Genomic DNA, 22,063 nt, shown 5'->3' with positions numbered 1-22,063 from the left:
TCAGTTTGAATTTTAGACTTTCTAACGTTATAGATTTTTAAAGTTTAAATGCATATTTTAGCATACACAGATCTAGCTATACATACATGTATATAAATATAGCTCTATGGGAAAGCGGATCTAGCTGTAGAAATGTAGCTGTACGGGGAAATTAGGTTGACGGACCGTCCGACAGCCTAAATTTTACCATAGAGCTACATTTCTGCAGCTAACGCAGATCCAGACATTTGGCACAGGAGTTCGGGTTCGGGGATGATTTTTTTTAAAGGAGGGGTGTTTGTTCAAATATTGTTTTTGTAACTTTACCATGTGATTTTGATAAATTTTAAATTTTCGAGAGAAAGGGTTGGGTTGGGGTCGGTCTGAATTGAACATCCTGATCCCTCTGGATCCGCACTTGAATTAAGATACCTTAATGAAGAAAACTGTGATAATCACTGATGATTGTAAAATGTGATTCTTTTTTTCATCAATTGGTCATAATTGTACCCCCAGTTGTAGTTTCATCATAGTATAATTAAAGCATTCACTAACATTTTCCAAAGCATTAAAATTGTTGGGTTTTTTTTCGTACATAAATTTAAATTAGACGAAATCTTCAAACAACTTAGACTTTAAATATTCCCGCGATTTTGCGGATTACGTTTAAACACAACAGAGGGCGCTCACGCTTGTCGCCATGTTTGTATCCAATGACAACATTCTAAATTTCAAAGGGTTGATCTGTTTGTGCTGGAAGGGAACGTGAGTCGGAATATTATAGGTGAATAATGGGAGATTCACCAATAAACGTTCCTCGTTTGGAACTTGATTCTGTCATTGGTTTTAATGGTAAGTCAATAATGCATCGTTTATCTTTATAATTTTGCCAAAAGAAATATTATTTTTATTCATAACCAGTTTCAATTTATGTTAAACTATGTTACATTTCTTCTACTCTGCATGTTAATACATGATTATTTTAAGATTTATTTTATGCTTTTATTTAGGCTCAGTTGCAAGCGGACTGAAAGTTCATCCAGGACGAGAACATCTAATTTACCCTTTGGGATGTACTGTAGTCATAGAAAATATTGCTACCCAGAAGCAGGATTTCCTTTGGGGACACACAGACAATGTCTCCTGTGTCACTGTCTCACCCAGTGGGAAATATTTAGCCTCTGGACAAGTCACACACATGGGCTTTAAGGTTAGAAGACACTTAATTTATATATAATTTGCATACGTAAACCATTTATTTGCATGGCCAAAAGAAATGTCCAGTTTTATCCACGGTGTTGTCTTTCTCAGTACTCATTATCTATTTCTGTATGAAAATTCAAGTTTTCTGTTTGGTGACAGGCTGATGTGATAATCTGGGACTTTGAGAGCAGACAGTTGTATGCCAGGCTTACTCTCCATAAAGTCAAGGTTGAGGACCTTGCCTTCTCTCCCAATGAATTGTATTTGGTGTCATTAGGGGGACAAGATGACAGTTGGTAAGCACACATAGATGTTTTGAAGGAAAATTTCACCTATATTTTCTTACCGGTAATGAATTCACTAAATGAGTTACTGATACATATTTATATTTCAGTGTGGTAGTATGGGATATTGCCAAGAAAGAAGCCATTTGTGGACATCAGGCACAGGTTGAGAGCGCTGGAATCACATATTGTGTGGCATTCTCTAACAGAAGTGATGACGTCTTTGTGACTGGAGGAGAGTAAGTATTCCAATGCTTAAAATGTAAAAATTATGATATCACAACTGCAGTAATGAATTTTTGGTGATCATTGGTATATAAACATGTACCATATCAACTTACCAAAGGAGAGTTATCTCCCTTAGTATATTCTGATGTTTGAATTATTGTACATGTAGTCATGTACATTTGGGTTTTTGTAAATGTATTAAAATGTTTTACAGTGGTACTTTGCGTGTCTGGGAACTGGACAGAGACAACAGAAAAATAAGACCCACTGATGTGACCATGGGACAGTTGAAAAGAGTGGTCAAGTGTATACAGGTGAGGACGGGTGCATCTTGAATTTCATTGCATTGTAGAAAATTATAACAGCCATCAAAAAGTTTACTGTAACTCTGTTCTTATTTCCTGTTTTAGATGGCCGACAACTTCCAGGAGCCATTCTTTTTCTGTGGAACAACAACAGGAGATATCATAGGAGTAAACATGAACACCAAATTTTTCCAATTCCTGGGGCCTGAGAAGGAGAAGTTTAAGAGTGGTGTGACTTGCCTCTCCCTGATCAAGTCTGGGCAGTTATTAGTTGGGTCTGGGGATGGTGAAGTGGCCCTTGTTCAGTTCTTTAACAAAGTTGAGAAAGACAGCAAAAACAAGAAAGGAAAAATCTGTTTTGAAAAGAAAAGGTTTGTATAATTACAAGTAAATATATGTATTCTCAAATACATGGATATATTTCTTATTGTCTTGATTTTTGTCCATATAAATTTGCATTACATTTCTCTGACATTTTGACAGGTCATGGAGAGATTGCAAAACCAAGAAGACATGTGCAATCACATCTATTGCTCTTAGAGGAGATGGACACCAGTTTTATGTTGGAACTGCCAATTCTCAAATCTATCGCTTCAATTTCGCTGAATTCAATTGTGAGAAAAGCAAAGATAATGCCAATCAAGGGGCTGAACTCATCAAAACCTGTCATTCGCATGAAATAACAGATGTTGTCTTCCCTTAGTAAGTTTAAATTGTTGATAATCTCTTAATAATTGAAAAACTTTTACAACATCCAAAGTACCTTGCTATAGAGTACTCAATACCTATCTTTTTACATTACAGTGGAACGGGGGAGTTGATAGTCACTTCTCAGTACGAAGAAATCAGGATCTGGCAGTTGAAGCTGAAGAAGGAGATACGCAGACAAGTTGTGAAGAACATGACCTGCAATGCTGTTGACCTCACCAGAGATGGAAAAACCATCATTTCAGGTATGATAAAAAAATTCCCTCTTTCTAAAAAGAATTTTTTCTTTTACAAGGAGAAGATTTATATAGGCTGTGCCTTTCTACTAATCCTCATTGAAATTGCTCAATAAAATGTATTTAAAAATTTTATGAAACAGCAAATAATAAAATTTTCACAATTTTGAATTTTTCATAGCTTGGGATGATGGAAAAATTAGAGGATATGGATTTGCTGCAAAGGATAAAAGTACATCCCTTGTTGAGAAATTTTTGATAGAGGAAGCTCACAGTAAAGGAGTGACTGCCCTTGCTTGTACTTCTGATGGCTTGGGAATTGTCAGCGGAGGTGGAGAGGGTCAGGTCAGAATCTGGAGAATCTCCAAGAGTTACGACCCACGGGGCAAAGATACTGTCTCCCTGGTAGAAACCATGATGGAGCACAAGGGACGAGTTTCTGACATCAAAATCACCAGAAATGATAAGGAGTGTGCATCTGCTAGCACTGATGGAACATGCATCATTTGGGATCTAGAGTAAGTTCTAATACCAGTATATCAGTAACTGTTTTGTCAGTTAACAATTTCAGTTGTTTTCTTTTCAAACTTCCATAACGCACGGTCTTCATGCATATCATAATATTATCATTGTCTTTTTTAGACGAAGAAAGAGGAGCCAGATTGTGTTTTCCAACACCTTGTTCCAGGCAGTATGTTATGGAGCCAAAGAGTGCCAAATCATCACTGGAGGCACGGATAGGAAAGTTGGATACTGGGAATGCTGTGATGGGAAGGGAATCCGGGAACTAGAAGGATCCAAGAGTGGCTCCATCAATGCTATGGATGTATCCCCTGACCAGAACTACTTTGTCACTGGTGGTGATGACAAGCTGCTCAAGGTAAAACTCTCAAAATGTTGAAAAATATGTTAAGAACAGAAGTGGCTGTAAATGTTGAAAGTACATCTGAAAAACATTTTAAAATTGTCAAATGACAATAGCATCAAATTTGTTCTCTATGAGTCTATGTATCTTACAGGTCTGGACTTATGAGGATGGAGAAGTCATTTTTGTTGGAATCGGGCATAGCGCTCCTATCAAGAAAGCCAAGATCTGTCCAAACCAAAGGTACATTGTCAGCGTCAGTGCTGATGGTGCCATCCTGGTCTGGAAGTTCCCCCAGGAGCCCAGAATCAAGTGATAATGTCCTTGGGCACTTATAAGTAATCTGGGAGAGATAAGTGATATTGCGGAAAAGAAAGGGATGTTATGTGATGACTGAGTATATTAATGATTTATAAAGATAAGTGACACATTTTTGAGACACATGTACAAAAAAATAGGCATACTTAATTGTGTACAATAAGACATGTGTTATGTATTTATTTGATGATGTTCTTGTTTTTTTTTATGTTTATGTAGTAGTATGTATCACATACATGTATGAGAATGACTTAACATTTCATGAATTGAAAAATTTCACTCCTATAAAAGAAACTTTCTTCAAGTGTTTGCTATTGCATTGAATTTATGAATGACTATATGACCTGTATTTTTCATGGACTGTAATCCCAAATATTTTTCTTTTCATATAAAATAAAAAGAAAACAACACTCTTACCAATTTTCATTCTTTACTTTTTCATGAACTTGGAAATAAAACAAACAGTACATTTCACATCAAATGTGATGATCATATAAGAATTAACACATGTACATAATGATACTGTGTTAAAATCTGGTTAAAATTCAAAAGTCTGATGCCAGGTACATGTTGCATTTTATAGTACATTTAAATGAATCTGGTTTTTTTCTAATAAATGTTCAATCTGTTTGTGAAAGTTTTTAATCCTGTAAATTACCCTTAAACATCAACTACATGTGGTCAATAAGCTAGAAATCCCCCCTCCAAAAAAGACCTATAAAGTTTAAGGTACAAGTTAAAACTCTACAGGATGGTTGGGTTGATTTTCTTCTATTACTACCACCTTGTACCACGAGCCATCCATCAACCACATTAAACATGTCTGTGCCCATATGTTTACATAAATACTTTGTACTGATCCTTTGGTTGAGGCACTAGCTCACAATGTTGATCCCATCACAAAAAACAAAAGTACCCCCTTTCTTCTTTTACATAACTTGTACAGTTTTAAAGACACCAGCTACTGCTTCTTGTGGTTAACCCCAGGCCTGTGTTTTACAGTAATGTAACACAAGTTTTCCATCACTCCCAAAGCACTGAAAAGAAAACAGAGTTTTGAAGGATAACGTTGGTAAGTATTTATCAAATGGCTTACAGTATAGAACATCTAAATAATTTGGAAACTTTAATTCACATGATGAAAATTAAGTTCAAATTCCAAATTTAAGTACACATACTGTAAAAAGTACAAATCAGCCGTCATTCATGCTTCATGATAATGAGCCAAGTTTATGATATAGCTCAGTATCATGTTAGGAACTACAATATGCATTTATTTCTCATAAAAAATTGTTGCCATCATGGGCTGGACAATATGTTTATTCTTCCTTCCAAACTCAATCATACTGATTTTATGAAACTCTTCCAGTCAAAAGTATTATCATGCTCCAAGATCTCCATAAGAATCTTGTTCTTTGAAAGTTCAATGATGCTTTACAACAATAGCTTTGTTTGATAGGGTGTACTTTGGCTTAAATTTCTGGTAAACACAATAAAACGTCATGTTTTCACAGTAAATTTCTATGTAACATGAAGGAAATAAATTAAGTAACTAATCTCTGAGTTTCGTCCGTTTTTGACTGATGAAATATATATAGAATGCCTACAGTCTCTTCAAAAATGACATTAAACAAGCTGAAGACCTCCTCTTAAAATTATGTCAAATAATTTTTAATATAGGGATCAGGATTACTTTTTCTGTGGTTTTATAAAGAATGTGAAGAATCAATTTTGTTTTCTACATAATTCTCTTATAGCCGTAAAATACAAGAAAATTTTTCATCACATCAATTATGACATCATAATGGTTCTAGCACCAAAAAGGCACTCTAAAATCATTTACTAGATCTTGACCTTAGAATCTTTATCTGTCCATTTTGCTTTATTAAATTTCCATTCTATGGATCTTTCACAAAGTTAACGACAAGTTTTGTACTCAGGTGGCCACTATGGCCTGTAAGCATTTGTTAAATCCACTGTCCATATACTTACATCAAATATAGAGCCAATTTCTGTGTCAGGTGTAGGAGCAAAAGACTGGTTTACATACAAGAACTGTAAATAAATATACAATACTAGATATCTATCAAATGAATGTAGGCCTTAATAATGGTTAGACTTGGCAACAGACACTGGCACCTAATCTTTTAAGCTATACTTCTGTTAAACAGAGCTTTAAAGTTATAGATAATATATAAGATATTGTAAAATAGTATGGCATAAATATAACTTCATAAATTAAACCCAAGAAGGTATGTAGTGCAGAAGAGAAAGACTGAGAAAAATGTCAGACATACAGAAACGCTGCAGCTTGTTATGAACACAGGATGTGTCCTTTACAGAACAAAAAAACATTTAAAAAATCAGCACCATTATAAAATATTTTTAATAAAGTTTAAACCTTTTAATTTTCTAATAGCCTTATGCTTTTCGTTTATGAATAAATCAGAATAACTCCCCCATTATCAGTAATAAATTTTACTTGGTATGTTTAGTGATCAGTGATAGAAAATCATCTGATCCAGTCAAAGGATTTTTTTCTGAATTTTGTCTTAAAATGAGAAATCTGTCTTATACCCAGTATCAACATATCATCCATAAAGTACAGTATCTATGTGCAGTAGAGTTACTTATTGTTACTGTCATGATTACAATATCTTATTATGAAAAGGTATTTATAAACACAGAACTTTCCTGATACATGTAGGATACAATTTTAATCCAATGAGTTGTATTTTATTCCCAAGCCTTGGGGTATAAAATATAAACATAAAACCTGCTATAACATCCGAGTGTTTAATTTACCCAATGAAATGCTTTCCTTTATGCTTTGAAGATGGTGAGCATTAACACTTAACACCACAAAATTAATGCCTCTACAGGCAGTAAATATTCTAGATGCTGTTTGATTGCACAGAAAATTTCTTATCTTTTTGGACTTTTTTGAATTTGACCTGTCATTTTTGGTAAAATACCTGTATATGCCATTTCAACTTTATAAATATACATCCCTTAAAAAGTTAAAGAGCGAAAACTGAAAATTTCTAAACTTTTTTTTTCTAAGTTCAAGGTACATAACTCTGTCAAAAATCATCGGACCTGGACCAACCAAATTTGAACTTGACCTGAATTTTTTATATGCAATTTCAACTTATTTTATTGATACACTCCTTTAAAAATTAAAGAGCAGAAATTCTATGTCTTTACTTTAAGTTCAAGGGGCATAACTCAACAAGAGGCCCAGGGGCCACATCGCTCACCTGAGCAACAATTGCCTTAATTCTGATCAAATTAGCATTACAGTATCAAACTATCTTTACAACCAAGTACAGTAGATTTTGCTAAAAAAAAATTTGAAAATCTACCAATTTTTATCCAGCTCTTTCTTTTGGTAAATACCAAGCCCCTTTTGTTGTTGTACCTGTAAAAAGAGTTTTCTCTATTCCTATATACCCCCCCCCCATTTTGTGGCCCCACTTTTCTCTAGGGTATCATGGTTTCATCAAACTTATATCTGCATAACCTGTGCTTTCACACTAAGTACTGAGTTTTGGACCGAAAAACTTTCCCAGAATATTTTTAAAGATTTTCTCTATATATTCCTATGTAAAAATTCAAACCGCCATCACGGCCCCACCCTACCACTAGGGACTGTGATTTTGAATTTACACTCCCCGAGGATGCCTCTACACAAGTTAAAGCTTTTCTGGCCAAATGGTCTTTAAAAAGAAGATTTTTAAAGATTTTCTCTATATATTCCTATGTAAAAATTCATCCCCCACTGTGGCCTCACCATACCACTGGATTATTATTTTAACAAACTTGAATCTACAAGATTTGGAAATGCTCTCACTCAGATTCGGGCTTTCCTGGCCTAATAGTTTTGAGAAGAAGATTTTTTTTAGAGATTTTCTCTATGTATAAAAATGTATCCCCCATTGTGGCCCCACCCTACCCCAAAGGACCATGATTTGAACAAACTTGAATCTACATTATCTGAGGATGGTTACCCGCCAATTTGAGCTTTCTTGGTCATATAGTTTTTGAGAAGAAGATTTTTAAAGATTTTCTCTATATATTCCTATGTAAAACTTGATCCCCCATTGTGGCCCCACCATACCCCCAGGGACCATAATTTGAACAAACTTGAATCTACACTACCTGAGGATGCTTTCATTTAAATTTGAGCTTTTCTGGCCTAATAGTTTTTGAGAAGAAGAATTTTAATATATATTCCTATGTTAAACTTGATCCCCCCATTGTGGCCCCACCCTACCCCCAGGGACTATGATTTGAACAAATTTGAATCTACACTATCTGAGGATGCTTCCATTTTAATTTGATCTTTTCTGGCCTAATTGTTTTTGAGAAGATTTTTATAGATTTTCTCTATATATTCCTATGTAAAACTTGATCCCCCGATTTTGGCCCCACCCTACCCCCGGGGACCATGATTTGAACAAACTTGAATCTACACTATCTGACGATGCTTCCACTCAAATTTGATCTTTCCTGGCCTAATAGTTTTTGAGAAGAAGATTTTTAAAGATTTTCTCTATATATTCCTATGTAAAACTTGATCCCCCAAATGTGGCCCCACCCTACCCCCGGTGACCATGATTTGAACAAACTTGAATCTACACTACCTGAGGATGCCTCCACACAAGTTTTAGCTTTTCAGGCCAAATAGTTTTTGAGAAGAAGATTTTTGAAAAATACCAACAAATTTTCAATAATTCTCAATTATCTCCCCTTTAAAGAGGGCGTGGCCCTTCATTTGAACAAACTTGAATCCCCTTCACCTAGTGGTGCTTTGTGCCAAATTTGGTTGAAATCTGCCCCGTGGTTCTTGAGAAGAAGATGAAAATGTGAAAAGTTAACAACGACAACAACGACAACGACAACGACGACAACGACAGACAACGGACAAATTGTGATCAGAAAAGCTCACTTGAGCCTTTGGCTCAGGTGAGCTAAAAATCATTGGAGCAGGAGACTGAATCCGAACTTAATCTGCAATATTACTATGCTTATCTATATATCAAATTTGAGTTAAATGTGTGAAACTTTGCAGAGATATTGAACGGAGAGTTAAAGATGAAGGAATGATTGAAAACTAAATGATAGAACAGGGTAACACTAAATGCCTCTGGCCATTTTAAGGCTGGAGCATTATTAGATAGATTTTGTAATAGAAAACAATAAATACATTTCATCATTAAAATAATTAAATAGCATTAACTTACAATATTTTTTAAAGATATTTGAGTTAACAATTGTGATTAAAAAAAATGTTACAAACACTTCAAACAATGATCGCAATGGGAATTTGCTTAATAAATAATGAAATAAAAATATCCTTTATTTGGCATATCAACAAATGCTAGCACATGTAATTTGTATAATATCAGTAATGTAACATACCACAGAATCCTGAGCAGTAAGTTTTAGGTACTTCTTGATGAACTCTCCCACCCAGCCAATCCGTTTATTCCTGTCTACAGCCCACTTCTTTTTCTTCATAATTGGAGCATCTCCGGCTGGTTTTAAAAGTACATCAACTATAGAAAGAAATATTAAGTTCCAAGACAATACCCATCTGTAACAGTTGTTTAATTTAAAAAAAATGAATACCTACAAAATTGTACATGCATCTTTTTTAAGGTCACCTAATTCATTCCGAGAGATAAATTGCTCTAAGGCTATTCGTGGTTGCCCATCCTCCATCGATGAGTTAACTATTTATTATTTTTAAATGTATGTAAATGACACAATTTTCCAAAAGGAATTGAGAAATGTGAAATTCACTGCCCAAATGAGTGGGAAAGAAATTAAGAATTAGTAACAAGTGTGTCCCTTTAAGGTCAGACGACACGTTCCTCAATTTTATATAACTTTTTCCAGGAATTTGTTAATGGTTTACTATTACTTTGACAATATTAGGATACCTTACCAGGCATATCTGCAAAATACTAGAGTATGTAATTTCCTATATAATATTCTTGAAAATACACTTGAATTGCTGATATAAAAGTAAATAAATATACAGCACAGCTAAATATGATAGTGAAACTTGGTCGGGGCCAGGCTTTGAACTCACGACCTCAATAACCTACGATCTTGTCAGTGAGCGACCACGACTATAACCACTCGACCATCTAGACATATTACCATATACAAGTAAATTTTAATCATTTTGAAATAATTATAAAAATAATAATTTTTATTTGAACTCTTTATTACGAGGAGATACAAAAAAGATGCTCGAGGAACGTTTCGTCTGACCTTAAAATAGTAAAATTTATGGTCTTATAGCATTCTGATGTTAAAATAATGTAAATCTACATTAAAATATATGAAATAAAACAAATTTTGGTGAACAAGTTTTCAGGTAACCCTACTATTAATCCCTCAGTATATCCAAAACTTTTTAGGGATCAATCTAAAAAAAATTTGCTATCAAAAAGTTGTTGAATTTGTGTAATTATTAATTATCAGATCCACTTTGGTGTGCTTTCTCAAATGGCATAGCAATCAATTCTGTCGGCTACGTCAAGCATAAGCAATACACACCACCAGTGTTAAAACTTTATGATTGGTCAACTCATTTTCTTAGGCTGAGTTTTCTATGCAATCTTATGCAATGCCAGATACTATTGATTTTTCAGAACAGTTCATTTTTTCCCCAACATTGACTCTCCTCTTCTGTTTAAATTCTAAGTAAATCTCTCTCTCTCTCTCTCTCTCTCTCTCTCTCTCTCTCTCTCTCTCTCTCTCTCTCTCTCTGTGTAGACACAGTCCTGAGAATGCATAGCTCTCTCCTAGATGGGAGAGAATTGTACATGTTGGCCATGGTTTGCAACAATGGCGTTAAACAAAATACAGTATATTGCTGTATGTGCTTCGCATTCATTTCATGTATATAAAAGTATAAGATAGTAACTGTTACATGTATGTATTACCTAATTTTACTTACCAGTTGAAATAATAGAGATGAATTTCTCTATTTCTACAGTCATCTTTCAATCAGCAATCAACAGTCAATAAACAAATTGAATTATGATATGAAAGATATTGAGACGGAAGTAGAAAGTGCAACGGGGTATATGTATGTAGAACTGAGCCATCTTCGCAAGGCAAGCTTTTGATTCATTTATTCTCCTTTTACCGGTACCCTACCACATTCTGTGTAAATAATCTATACCAAAATATCCTCATACATTTTACCCCATGTCATTTCTTCACTTCTCTCTGAATTATTTTAAAACCCCATTATCAGCTCAATACAGTGGCATGGTTTGTTTACATATAAAAATGATGACTCTTGATCCGCTTTCTGAGGTCTGTTAATCAGCCTTAAGATTGTTTGTTACAAGAAAGTTTGGGGCAAGTAAAGCATCAACAATAAACAGTAATAAACTGAATGAAGAATTTTTAAATGAATTGTGTGCAAATAATTAATGTGGTATGATATAATGTTAATCTGTTCAAAACTAGCATATTTTTGGTGTGCCGTAAATTGCAAATTTTTCGTAAGTATCACATGCACTGAACTATATATAGTCTAACCCAAATTTTCATCCTAGAGCTACAGCTATATTATGTTTTGTCAAAAGTATACACTTCCGTAAAATACCCCAATGCTGACAGTCATGGGTGACAAGTAACCTGGTGAATTTTCATTTCTGATAGTTGTTGTTTTGCATAATTTAGTCTTCACCAGCAGCCAATCAGCGGTTACCTGAATCCCCCAATAAGAATGTTTGTGATTAAGGAGCGGGTATTGTTTATGCACGACATAGCTGACAGAATTTAACTTGGCGCTATCTGAAACAGCACACTAAAGCGGTTCTGATAATATTCAGATTTATGGCAAAATTACTTTTTTTTTTCTCTCTAGTCTATTTTTTGCATTCTGAATTTATATATATCCCATTTATATTATATCCCAAACAGGCTATTATCACCCATTTGGGTGATTGTCCCCAACCAGTTCTTAACCTTTCATACAAGCACCGGAGCACTGAACTGTGGTCAGTCAAACAGTATTTCCCATGGAACAATATAGTTCTGCAGCTGAAGAAGGTCATATTAAGAAAGGTCTGGAGACCTCTATCAGAGATGTAAAATTCACAAAACATGTTCTACTGTTCTACTCTTATGTCAGGGCTCTTTAATTCATGCTTGTTATGAAATACATGTATAGTATAGTAAAAATTAACTCCTAAAACTCTCTAAACCTGTGCAGTAAACAGTGTACATAGTAAATCTAACTAAAATCGATAGTAATGGTAGGCAACACATATCCCGATCAAAAGACAATAGATGAAGATTCCTTACACAAAATAAACAATATCATTCAAAAGACACGAGTCCACACAAGACCCAGCACCCCCCCCCCCTTACACAAACAATAATTTTGTAGATATGGACATGGTAGAGGCTGTGTATGTAAAATAACAGGTAAATTATTATTCCCTCACTTTTTGTTTCGGCGACATGACTTGGACTTGCTGGTGTGCTCTTCTCTTCAGTTTCTGTGTTTTTACTGGCTCTACTTTCATTTCCGTCATCAGACATGTTTGTTTACTTCCTGTCAAATTAGACAGCGCTAAAAACCGAATAGTACCCAATATGCATGCGGAAAATGGGGGAGGGGCATAACATTCCAAACACCGAAAAATAATGATAATAATTATTCAATTTAATCCTGCTAACAGAGAAGTTAAAATACACGCATAGCCAATTTTGTCTATATTTTTGTCAATTTTAGTTTCTAATTTGTTGCAAGATTTACTACAGTGATACATTTAGGACACATTTTAAAATATTTTACAAAAAAGATAGAAAAATATTATTTCCTGCAAACAACATAGTATTTCGTGCAAATGACATTATATTTCAAGTGCAAGGCATAATTTTTTGGGGGAAAATAAAAAACAACATGCCTATATAAAGCTATTGATGTAACAGAGCTCTATAAGATGCACTCTTGTGATATCCTTTTTAAAGTAGGCATATTTACTTGCACTTGTCAACTATTCACCAGTAGACTCTGTGTGCTTTGTAAAATTCTGTTGGCAGATCTAAAGTCTCTGCATGTGTACGTGTTCTGTCAGCTACACCTATAAATGGTACACTCGATATCTGTGTTCCGTCACCTAGCTGAATACGAAACATTCTCTGTGTTCTGTCAGCTATCTGTCAGTACACTCTATGTGTTCTGTCAGCTATCCATCAGTACACTCATTTTGTTCTGTCAGCTATCTGTCAGTACACTCTTTGTGATCTGTCACCTATTGGTAAGAACCTCGTAAGTTGTAAGAACTTGTGTTCGAACCATTTGTATATGTTTATACAATAAAATATGTTCAAACCATCTGTCACCTATCCATCAGTACACTCTCTGTGTTCTGTCAGCTATCCATCAGTACACTTTTTTTGTTCTGTCAGCTATCTGTCAGTACACTGTCTGTGTTCTGTCCGCTATCCATCAGTACACTCTTTGTGTTCTTTCAGCTATCTGTCAGTACACTCTCTGTGTTCTGTCAACTATCCATCAGTACAATCTCTGTGTTTTGTTAGCTATCCATCAGTATACACTCTTTGTGGTCTGCCAACTATCCATCAGTACAATCTCTGTGTTTTGTCAGCCATCTGCAGTACACTCTCTGTGTTCTGTCAACTATCTGTCAGTACACTCTATGTGTTCTGTCAGCTATCTGTCAGTACACTCTCTGTGTTTTGTTAGCTATCCATTAGTATACACTCTTTGTGGTCTGCCAACTATCCGTCAGTACACTCTCTGTGTTCTGTCAACTATCTGTCAGTACACTCTATGTGTTCTGTCAGCTATCTGTCAGTACACTCTCTGTTTTGTTAGCTATTCGTCAGTACACTCCCTGTGTTCTGTCAGCTATCCCTCAGTACACTCTTTGTGTTCTGTCAACTATCCATCAGTACAATCTCTGTGTTCTGTCAGCTATTCGTCAGTACACTCTCTGTGTTCTGTCAGCTATCTGTCAGTACACTCTGTGTTCTGTCAGTATACTCTCTGTGTTTTGTTAGCTATTCGTCAGTACACTCTCTGTGTTTTGTCAGCTATCTGTCAGTACACTCTATGTGTTTTGTTAGCTATTCGTCAGTACACTGTCTGTGCTTTGTCAGCTATCCGTCAGTACATGTACACTCTCTGTGTTTTGTTAGCTATTTGTCAGTACATTTTCCGTGTTCTGTCAGCTATCTGGCAGTAAACTCTCTGTTTTCTGCCAACTATCCATCAGTACACTCTCCGTGTTCTGTCAGCTATATGTAAGTACATGTACAATCTATGTGTTCTGTCAGCTATCCTTCACTAGACTTTTTTTGTTCTGTCAACTATTTGCCAGTACACTCTATGAGTTCTCCAATCCATTATTACACTTTGTACAGACTGAACATTTTTTAAAGTTATGTTGACCCCTAATGTTGATAATGTCAAAAGTCATGGGTCAAACTAATCTGAACATAAGATGCTTGAAATCCTTTTCTTGAAAGATATCAAACTTAATGCACTAAGGTACCGACTCCAAATGTACATTAGATTTTGTAAAAGCATTGAACGTATATAGATAATACTGTAAATTCCTAATTAAACGCAAGGAATTAATATCCGTGTAAAATAGCGAGAAGCCTGTCTCGCTAATTTTAAAATCTCGCTTTTAATTTTCTAACATATATAAAATACATAAAACTTTGATAAAATTTCGGCATTGGCAATTTTATGTTCTCGCGATTTGATGGAAACCCGTTGAATCCCGGCATAAAATAAGGAATCTACAGTAGTGACAGATTACATACCTGTATGTTAGGTAAAAAAGTGGCTTGTCTTTGGTGATTTTACAAAGTTTAACAAAGTAGACTTCATATCATTAACCTTTATTCACAATTATATGTAATAATGATAATGTATAATATCATGTTCAATTTCAAAACATACATATTATTACACTGTACATACATGATTGTACATTCCATTCATGGTAACAAAATATAGATAATATAAGAAAAATGTAAAAACCAATATTCTGCCATAGAAAAGCTCATGGTTTCAAGGATGAATCATGAGCAGACTTAGATTACAGAAATCTTCAACATATCAAAGAAATGAAAAATAAAAAAGACTTGTGGCCTGATGCTTCTTATTTGTTGTTTGCTAGCATATGCTACAGTTAACAACAGAATGAAAAATTTCAATTTTATTTCTTTTAAATGAATTAACTCTTTTATTATGCAAAATGTCTTTCTTTCTTATGATCTTTTGATCAATAAAAAAAAAGACGACCTTATCAAAGAAGGTGGAAATTCTAGATATTAAATCAATTGCTTTAAGAGAAACCAGTACTTAGTCTTCCCTGTGCTCAGTGAGTAAACATAAAACTCACCACAAGAGTTTATTCTTAAAATCCCATGATAATGGTACAAAGATAAAGACTTGAGTAGCTTTAGATTAGTTATATATATAAATAATGCAATTTGATAGTCATAAACTTGACAATATCTTAAACATGGTCAGAAAAAATTGCAGATGTTATTATCTGGTGTTCATATCACAGAATTATCCTACAGTTCTTGGATTCACATCAGGATGCTAACATTGCCTCTGGTTCTTGTCGAGTCTTCTGTGGCTTGTCTGAAAACAGAAAAAAATGGGGATTTCAAACATAAGAAAAGTAAATAGTAAATATGTGTATACTGGTATATATATTGCTTCCACACAAACCAGTATTTAAAAACTCCAAGATTCCCTTGTCAATCAATAATCAGCAAAAGTTGTCAGTTTTAATATCTGTTCCCCAATTCACACAATCAGTTTGTCAGACTCTGCCTTACATATGTTATCTACTGGTACAAAGGAAGAGCAGAGGAATAGCTAGCTGCACACCTAATATGCATAAATGTACAAGAATATGTTTAATTATTTTCCTCTCCTCATCCATTGGTGACACTAACTTCTGACTTTTTTCAATGAACTCTCAGTGAGTTTTTATGCTGAAGTAAATATATCATAAGTTTCAGAAAGACAAAAAATAAAGCTATACATGTTTTATATGATACAAAGTAAGCCATTAAAAATACAAAAGTATAAGCCAATCAAAATTCCCTCAAAGAATTCAGAACAGCTGATATTGGACTGTGACTAATGATTGCTTGGCTGCAGTTATCTCCCTTTGAGAGCAACAAATGCGAACAAAATTCTAAATGCTGTAGCAAAATAAGAAAGAATGGTGTACCTTTTCGTTTTTGCTCCTCTATCTCAGGAAGCTCATCTTGTGGGACTTCAGGCAGATCCACCTAAATAGAAAATTCTCACATTGTTGATTTCATATTCACAAGAATTTAGTCAGATAATAAATACATGTATTTCAAAGATAAAAATATTTAATGAGTAAAACTTGCCTTGACAATTTCTTCTAATTCAGCCAGAACATCATCCTCATCTTGTGCAGTTAGACCACCAGATAGAAGCTCATCTATCTCCTAAAACCAGACCATCAATAGGGATAGAAGCCTTTGTCATAATAAATCTTCCTATACATACATTTTAAATAGATGTGATATATCAAAAATGAGTGTTCACTTACTCTCTGGTAATCAATGGATTCTCTGGTTTCATCCATTATTTTTTCCACATCCTCCAGTGACAAGATCTATAAAAGTTAAGAGTTCTTAAGAATATCTGGTAGTCAGGGAATGAATGTACAGTGCATGTTCATTGACAGTAACATTCGCATATACTAAAGATTTCTTCTATTACATATACTGGTAATACTTACTTTTATGAAACTACAACTTGGGATCTAGCCACAAGATTTGAATTCAAGAATGTCATACTGAAGTAACATTAATGTTTAAGAAACTTGAATGCATACTAGTATATATGTTGAATGCAATATCTTTATTTTACAGAATCTTTAGTAAACATTATATTAATATTTACATGTCCAAATGTAAAAACACTTATCATTACATCTGTAATGGGATGAGAGAAATAATGATGAACCAGACCTGGGTTTGAATCTGGGCCACCTGAATCTCTTGGAAGCTACCCACTGACCTATCTGGCCAGGTATTTTAACCGATCTAACAGTCACCAATCAAAGGCTGGTATATCATATTAATAAGAGATATCACTCACCTCATGTAACTTTTTCAGGGAATCGTTACCCACTTTCAGACCTTGAACAACTTGGGTCTCAATTTGAGCAAACTCAATATCATGAACCTGAAACAAGGAGCAATACGAAATATGAAATTAAATGATAACACTGTATGTACTACCTTTCTATTTCAAAAAGCTATCAATTTGTCACTAATTCTTAACACATTGTATGTGTGATCTATCAGACATACCATTCGTTCTATATTCTCTAACTGTCCATCAGTTTTTTCTATCAATGATTCTTGGAATTTCTTTTTTCTTAGAATGAGCTTGGCTTTGCTGCAAAATAGTTATTCAATAATAAACAGTTTTTTAAAAAGTTTACTGAAATCAAAATTGACATTAAAATAATATACAATTCATATATGACATTTGACAAATCAAATACATGTACTTACTCTTTTTTGCCATCTTTGAGCAATGATTTTGCAACTTCTCTGTCTTTCTCTATCTGCACTGCTATTTTCTTTTGATACTGTTTTAATTTGTCTCTTTGTTGTTTTAGTTGCTATTAAAATAAAGAATATTTTATATTTCTTACTGGTGTATGTTGTCAATAAGATAAAAGAAGAAATATGTTGTAAAGAAGGGAAGTTTAAAAACCTACTTATTCATTCTTTTAATCCTAGCAGGACTAATATTTAAAGCTAACAGTTGGTAATATAGCAATATGCACTGAAAGAGAAACATTTGTAAATTCAACAAATTTACTAAACTGTGCATAAATAGCTGTTCCATCATTTTGACAGCAAGGTTTATAGCTTGACAGAATCAAAGGTCACTTACTAATCTTGTTGTGACTAACATTAGCAGTCGAGTTGTAAAGTGTTGCTAAGAACTTTTCTGTCAATCATCTTTAATTAATAGCAGTGAATTTGACGGGGAAGGGGGGGGGGGGGGTAATGAGGGTCTTGACCCCCCTTGGAAATTTTTTAAACTCATTAATTACATATAGAAAAGTTACCAAAAATGGCCCTGGAACCTGCCCCACCCACACAACAGTTGACCCCCCCCCCCCCCCCCCAAAAAAAATACTGGATTCCTCCAAGGACCAAACACAACCTCTAAGTTTGCTGGTATCACTAATGAGCAAAATAGAAAAAAATGAGCATTGCTTCATTCCCATATTAGCAAACATTTGTTTGGATACAAGGTGCACAAAATAACATGAATGGCCGAGTAAATTCGAAATCTCGCAAGAAGTATCATAGTAATTGAACGATTTTGTGAGTCTTACCAAAATAGCTTTATCTTGTTCGGTAACTTTAGACTCATGTTGTTTAGTTTTCTTCTCTTTGGAAAACAGCCCTCCCATTTTTGTCAGATTTCTTTCGATTTTCAGGAAAACATTACACTAATGACGAAATCCCGATCCCGATGTAATTAAAATGAAACTAGGTAAAATCAAGACATGCATGCAGCATCGCTATCGTAGGATATGCTTGCTTATCACTTAAAATTGTTGAGGTCCTAGAAATGTTTGTGTTTTATAGTAATTTTCTGCCATATTGAATTTAAGTACTTGAATTTTACGTATTGGATATACGTTTAAGGAGGAATGCGGTAAGGGTGAGCATGTACATGTATGTATACTCTCTTCTCATTATATCGCGGGTTCCGTTGTATCGCGGTATGTTCCAAAAGATAGGATTCCCGTTTTTTTCCGCGATTTTCATCTTCCTTTCAAAAACCACAATTTCAATCAAACTTTGCTCTAAGCATTATTGGGTAAAAGGATTCAAGTTTGTTCAAATTAAAAAAAAAATGTGAGTCAGATAATTTTATTAATTTTATTGAAAAATTGTTGGTATTTTTCAAAAACCATCTGGACAGAAAAACTGAAACTTGTGTGAAATCATCCTCACATAGTGTGTAGAATCACATTTGTCCAAATCATGATCCTCGGGAGTAGCTAGCTAGGGTGAGGCATCAATGAAAGGGGGTTTGAATTTTTACATTGGAATAAATAAAGAAAAATCTTTAAAAAAATCTTACTCTTAAAAACTGAAACAGCAAAAGGAGCTTAATGCTTAACTTAAAACTATGTTGAGAAGAATTTGAAAACAAGATATTTACTCTACTTAGTTGTCTATATATTTTGTATTTGAAACTCTGAAGATGATCGAAAGCTTTCGTTGGGTATTGTTTCTCAGGTGAGTGATGTGGCTCCTGGGACTCATTGGATTTTGTTCTCAAAGCCGTTTGAAAAGTGACAAAGAAAATAGATTAATTTTGCAAGAAAAATATTACACCAAGTGTGCAAATAATGGTATTTGCTGGCATAAAGGGGATAAATATAATGTAAATCAATATTTTGTTTTTAAAAAAGACAAACTCTTTTTTGCAGATAATTATGGAAGTTGACCTGTTCATGTTAGTGGTCTTGGGAACAGCCATTACCGCAGCTGTCTCTTCTTCTCCGAACCTGTACAGAACAGTGAGAAAAAATGGCTTCCATAGGTAATCTGAAAAGAACTAATGTTTTAAATCACAGAAGTTTTATTCCAAGAGGATAATATATTGCTTGTTGGTATTAAAAGCTTACTTATAATGCAAACAGTCAACAATGAAGTGGAAAAAATCATCTTCAACAGAATAATAGTCCCCTCATTAACAGTAGATAAATTGTAATATATTTATGCTATATTCCTTGTCTATTTGTAATGTAGAACAACAATGGTTAAATCAATTAGTCCACTGCTTTAAATGGTAAAAGTTTGACCTAGCTAAAATAGGAATTTAAGGTTGAATGTGAGATGTCAAGATTCAACTTGCTTTATCAATTTTATTTCTGTATCACATGCATTATTTTATCATCTTCTCTGTTCTACATGTAGAGAAGCTTGTAGAACAAGTTAAACATCGTATAACTGTGAAATGTATTGCATCATTAATGTCATAAGTATGTGTTGATGTTTTAAACCTAGATCCTTTGTTGAAGGGAACTCTTCACCAAGATTTTTATTCCTACCTCGCTGATAGACGCAAAATGTGAGTGTCTTATAGAGGAGCAGTTTCCCCCTGGGTTGTATATAGATCCTTATGAATTAAAGAATTACAGAGAAAAGGGAGGCCCGCAGGTAAATAAAGAAATCACAGTTCTAAGGTGAACCAAGAAAAGATTGTCTAGTAACAGGAAAGTAAAGAACTGCCCAGGTTGCGTTCAAGATTGCAGCTGCAACCCTATTTGCTAGGTTAGTTATCTAGGTCCTATTGAACACACTGAACAAATTAGTTAATGCTTTTATTACAAAGCTAGCAGCTAAATAGAGCTTTGTAGTTGCTAGGATCTTGAACGCAGCTCTGCCCAATACTGTATACAGGGTAATTTTTGTCCTGTGTTTTGTGTCCTTCTACACTTTGAAACAGTTCAACACTGTCTTGAATTCGCCCTGAAATAGTAAGAAATACAATGTGTATATTTTTTCTAATTAACACAGTTATTTAGATATTGTTTTGAACTCGCCCAGCTGACAACAAGGACAGAAGGGGCAAATGAAAAAATGGGACGAATTTTTCCCTGTATAATATATAGTAAATGAGAGTATTGACTGTCTAAAGGTAGGAAGATAAGTTTCAATAAAACATGGAAGTAAAAAAAAAAAAACAGTTCAAAAGTAAAGTGGGCTAATGACAGCCCAAAGACAAAGTGGGAAAATGACAGTGAAAAGATAAATTATGGAAATAACACTCTAAAAGATTAGTTAACAATAGTTACCACTGGGAAATAGCACAGAAACTATTTCTTTGTAAAAGTTATTGAGATAAAAAGCAAGTCTATTCATCATCCTTATGTTTATGAAAACTGTACAGTCACTGTGATAAAAGACTGGTGTCTTTTTCATATTCTGTATGTATTCAATCAATTCTATTCATGTAAAATATTTTTTCAGTTTGACAGTCCAGCAGTTGACATTGAAAAACCAAAAGAGTTATCTCCCAATCTGGTATTCATAATTTTCCCCCAGCAATTTACAGCGATTGGACCAGAGTACGTGACAAACGTGACTGTTCCAGTTCACATTCGATATCACCAGCCCTCTTCAAGATATGACACAGTCCAAATACAGCTTAAAAATCCCAGGCTCTATCTTCTTTGTCAGGGTAAACAGCTGTTCATATGATAAATCAGATTTACATTGACCTATGTTTCGTTCTCACATCTTGTTTTGTAAATTCATCATCTTTCTTAACATGTCCTAATAAACATGTAATGATAAAAAAAAAAGATCAAATTTGTTTTGGATGACTCGCAATTCCAAAAAGACGATATCTTTCTAGAGATGCAAGAAAACAATGTTACATAGCAAAAAATTTCAAACATAACTTAACTTGTGCCTTTTTATGCTTGCAGTAATTGACAAGTCAATTCAAATGAATAAGAAACAATTCCCATGTAACAGTGTAGACAACAATTGTCTTTGGACTGAATTAAAGTACAAAACAGTAAGTTAGAATCTTCTACTCTTGAAATTGTAACAATTTTATTACAGAGTGAAAGTTTATACCCAGTTGTTTTGTTATAGGATGTGATCAACATAGAGTTTGATGTCCCCGTGGGGAGCTTCCATCATCAGGGTTCTGTAGTTAGTGTAACTCTGGCAGTGACCATAGCCAGTTGTCTTTATTTATCATCAAAAATGTTACAGACCCATGTGAAATAAAATTGCAAAATAGTATACTAATATTTGTTCTATATGACTAGAATCAACTTTTCAAAGAAGATTGTTATCTTA

At 34.2% G+C, this 22,063-nt stretch overlaps 4 protein-coding genes across 8 annotated transcripts; 2 read left to right on the top strand and 2 right to left on the bottom strand.

Moving 5' to 3' along the window:
- Nucleotides 1-672: 672 nt before the first annotated feature.
- Nucleotides 673-4,542, top strand: LOC128167649 (cilia- and flagella-associated protein 52-like). Its single transcript, XM_052833483.1, has 11 exons — nucleotides 673-831; nucleotides 990-1,189; nucleotides 1,342-1,478; nucleotides 1,577-1,705; nucleotides 1,909-2,008; nucleotides 2,105-2,370; nucleotides 2,483-2,701; nucleotides 2,804-2,952; nucleotides 3,125-3,461; nucleotides 3,586-3,823; nucleotides 3,963-4,542. The coding sequence occupies exons 1-11, from the start codon at nucleotides 771-773 to the stop codon at nucleotides 4,122-4,124; spliced, it is 1,998 nt and encodes a 665-aa protein (XP_052689443.1). The 5' UTR covers nucleotides 673-770; the 3' UTR covers nucleotides 4,125-4,542.
- Nucleotides 4,543-5,063: 521 nt separating this feature from the next.
- LOC128167652 (ubiquitin-like protein ATG12) lies at nucleotides 5,064-12,728 on the bottom strand. The gene is made up of 4 exons (XM_052833491.1): nucleotides 12,610-12,728; nucleotides 9,551-9,687; nucleotides 6,119-6,181; nucleotides 5,064-5,163 (listed from the first exon to the last, which is right to left on the bottom strand). The coding sequence occupies exons 1-4, from the start codon at nucleotides 12,704-12,706 to the stop codon at nucleotides 5,104-5,106; spliced, it is 357 nt and encodes a 118-aa protein (XP_052689451.1). The 5' UTR covers nucleotides 12,707-12,728; the 3' UTR covers nucleotides 5,064-5,103.
- Nucleotides 12,729-15,027: 2,299 nt separating this feature from the next.
- On the bottom strand, nucleotides 15,028-18,711 carry LOC128167651 (charged multivesicular body protein 6-like). The gene is made up of 8 exons (XM_052833490.1): nucleotides 18,565-18,711; nucleotides 17,726-17,835; nucleotides 17,519-17,606; nucleotides 17,304-17,390; nucleotides 16,750-16,815; nucleotides 16,565-16,645; nucleotides 16,399-16,459; nucleotides 15,028-15,797 (listed from the first exon to the last, which is right to left on the bottom strand). The coding sequence occupies exons 1-8, from the start codon at nucleotides 18,640-18,642 to the stop codon at nucleotides 15,748-15,750; spliced, it is 621 nt and encodes a 206-aa protein (XP_052689450.1). The 5' UTR covers nucleotides 18,643-18,711; the 3' UTR covers nucleotides 15,028-15,747.
- On the top strand, nucleotides 18,689-22,004 carry LOC128167650 (phosphatidylinositol-glycan biosynthesis class X protein-like). Of its 5 annotated transcripts, none has more exons than XM_052833486.1 (6): nucleotides 18,689-18,725; nucleotides 19,675-19,787; nucleotides 20,269-20,407; nucleotides 21,221-21,431; nucleotides 21,682-21,773; nucleotides 21,854-22,004. In XM_052833486.1, exons 2-6 carry the CDS (start codon nucleotides 19,681-19,683, stop codon nucleotides 21,989-21,991), a joined length of 687 nt encoding a protein of 228 aa, XP_052689446.1. In that variant the 5' UTR covers nucleotides 18,689-18,725; nucleotides 19,675-19,680; the 3' UTR covers nucleotides 21,992-22,004. The 5 variants fall into 5 exon arrangements, with proteins under 5 accessions (XP_052689446.1, XP_052689445.1, XP_052689449.1 ...); XM_052833485.1 differs by lacking the exon at nucleotides 18,689-18,725 and adding an exon at nucleotides 18,732-18,890; XM_052833489.1 differs by lacking the exon at nucleotides 18,689-18,725 and adding an exon at nucleotides 18,732-18,896 and having other exon boundaries at nucleotides 21,221-21,425.
- Nucleotides 22,005-22,063: the final 59 nt, after the last annotated feature.

Source organism: Crassostrea angulata, chromosome 10 (assembly GCF_025612915.1).
Source record: "Crassostrea angulata isolate pt1a10 chromosome 10, ASM2561291v2, whole genome shotgun sequence".
Lineage (NCBI taxonomy): Eukaryota > Metazoa > Mollusca > Bivalvia > Ostreida > Ostreidae > Magallana > Magallana angulata.
The sequence above is the reverse complement of the archived record's forward strand: the minus strand, read 5'-3'. Positions and strand labels throughout refer to the sequence as shown.

Coding starts and splice junctions, on each gene's coding strand:
- LOC128167652 (XM_052833491.1), bottom strand. CDS start 12,706: ATGTCTGATGACGGAAATGAAAGTAGAGCCAGTAAAAACACAGAAACT. Junction 9,688..12,609: donor TCATGTCGCCGAAACAAAAA/GTGAGGGAATAA, acceptor TTCTTTCTATAG/TTGATGTACTTTTAAAACCA. Junction 6,182..9,550: donor TTACTGCTCAGGATTCTGTG/GTATGTTACATT, acceptor ATTTATTTACAG/TTCTTGTATGTAAACCAGTC.
- LOC128167649 (XM_052833483.1), top strand. CDS start 771: ATGGGAGATTCACCAATAAACGTTCCTCGTTTGGAACTTGATTCTGTC. Junction 1,479..1,576: donor GGGGGACAAGATGACAGTTG/GTAAGCACACAT, acceptor TTTATATTTCAG/TGTGGTAGTATGGGATATTG. Junction 2,953..3,124: donor TGGAAAAACCATCATTTCAG/GTATGATAAAAA, acceptor AATTTTTCATAG/CTTGGGATGATGGAAAAATT.
- LOC128167650 (XM_052833486.1), top strand. CDS start 19,681: ATGGAAGTTGACCTGTTCATGTTAGTGGTCTTGGGAACAGCCATTACC. Junction 19,788..20,268: donor AGAAAAAATGGCTTCCATAG/GTAATCTGAAAA, acceptor CCTTTGTTGAAG/GGAACTCTTCACCAAGATTT. Junction 21,774..21,853: donor CTGAATTAAAGTACAAAACA/GTAAGTTAGAAT, acceptor GTTTTGTTATAG/GATGTGATCAACATAGAGTT.
- LOC128167651 (XM_052833490.1), bottom strand. CDS start 18,642: ATGGGAGGGCTGTTTTCCAAAGAGAAGAAAACTAAACAACATGAGTCT. Junction 16,646..16,749: donor AATCCATTGATTACCAGAGA/GTAAGTGAACAC, acceptor GTCTGGTTTTAG/GAGATAGATGAGCTTCTATC. Junction 16,460..16,564: donor AATTAGAAGAAATTGTCAAG/GCAAGTTTTACT, acceptor TTTTCTATTTAG/GTGGATCTGCCTGAAGTCCC.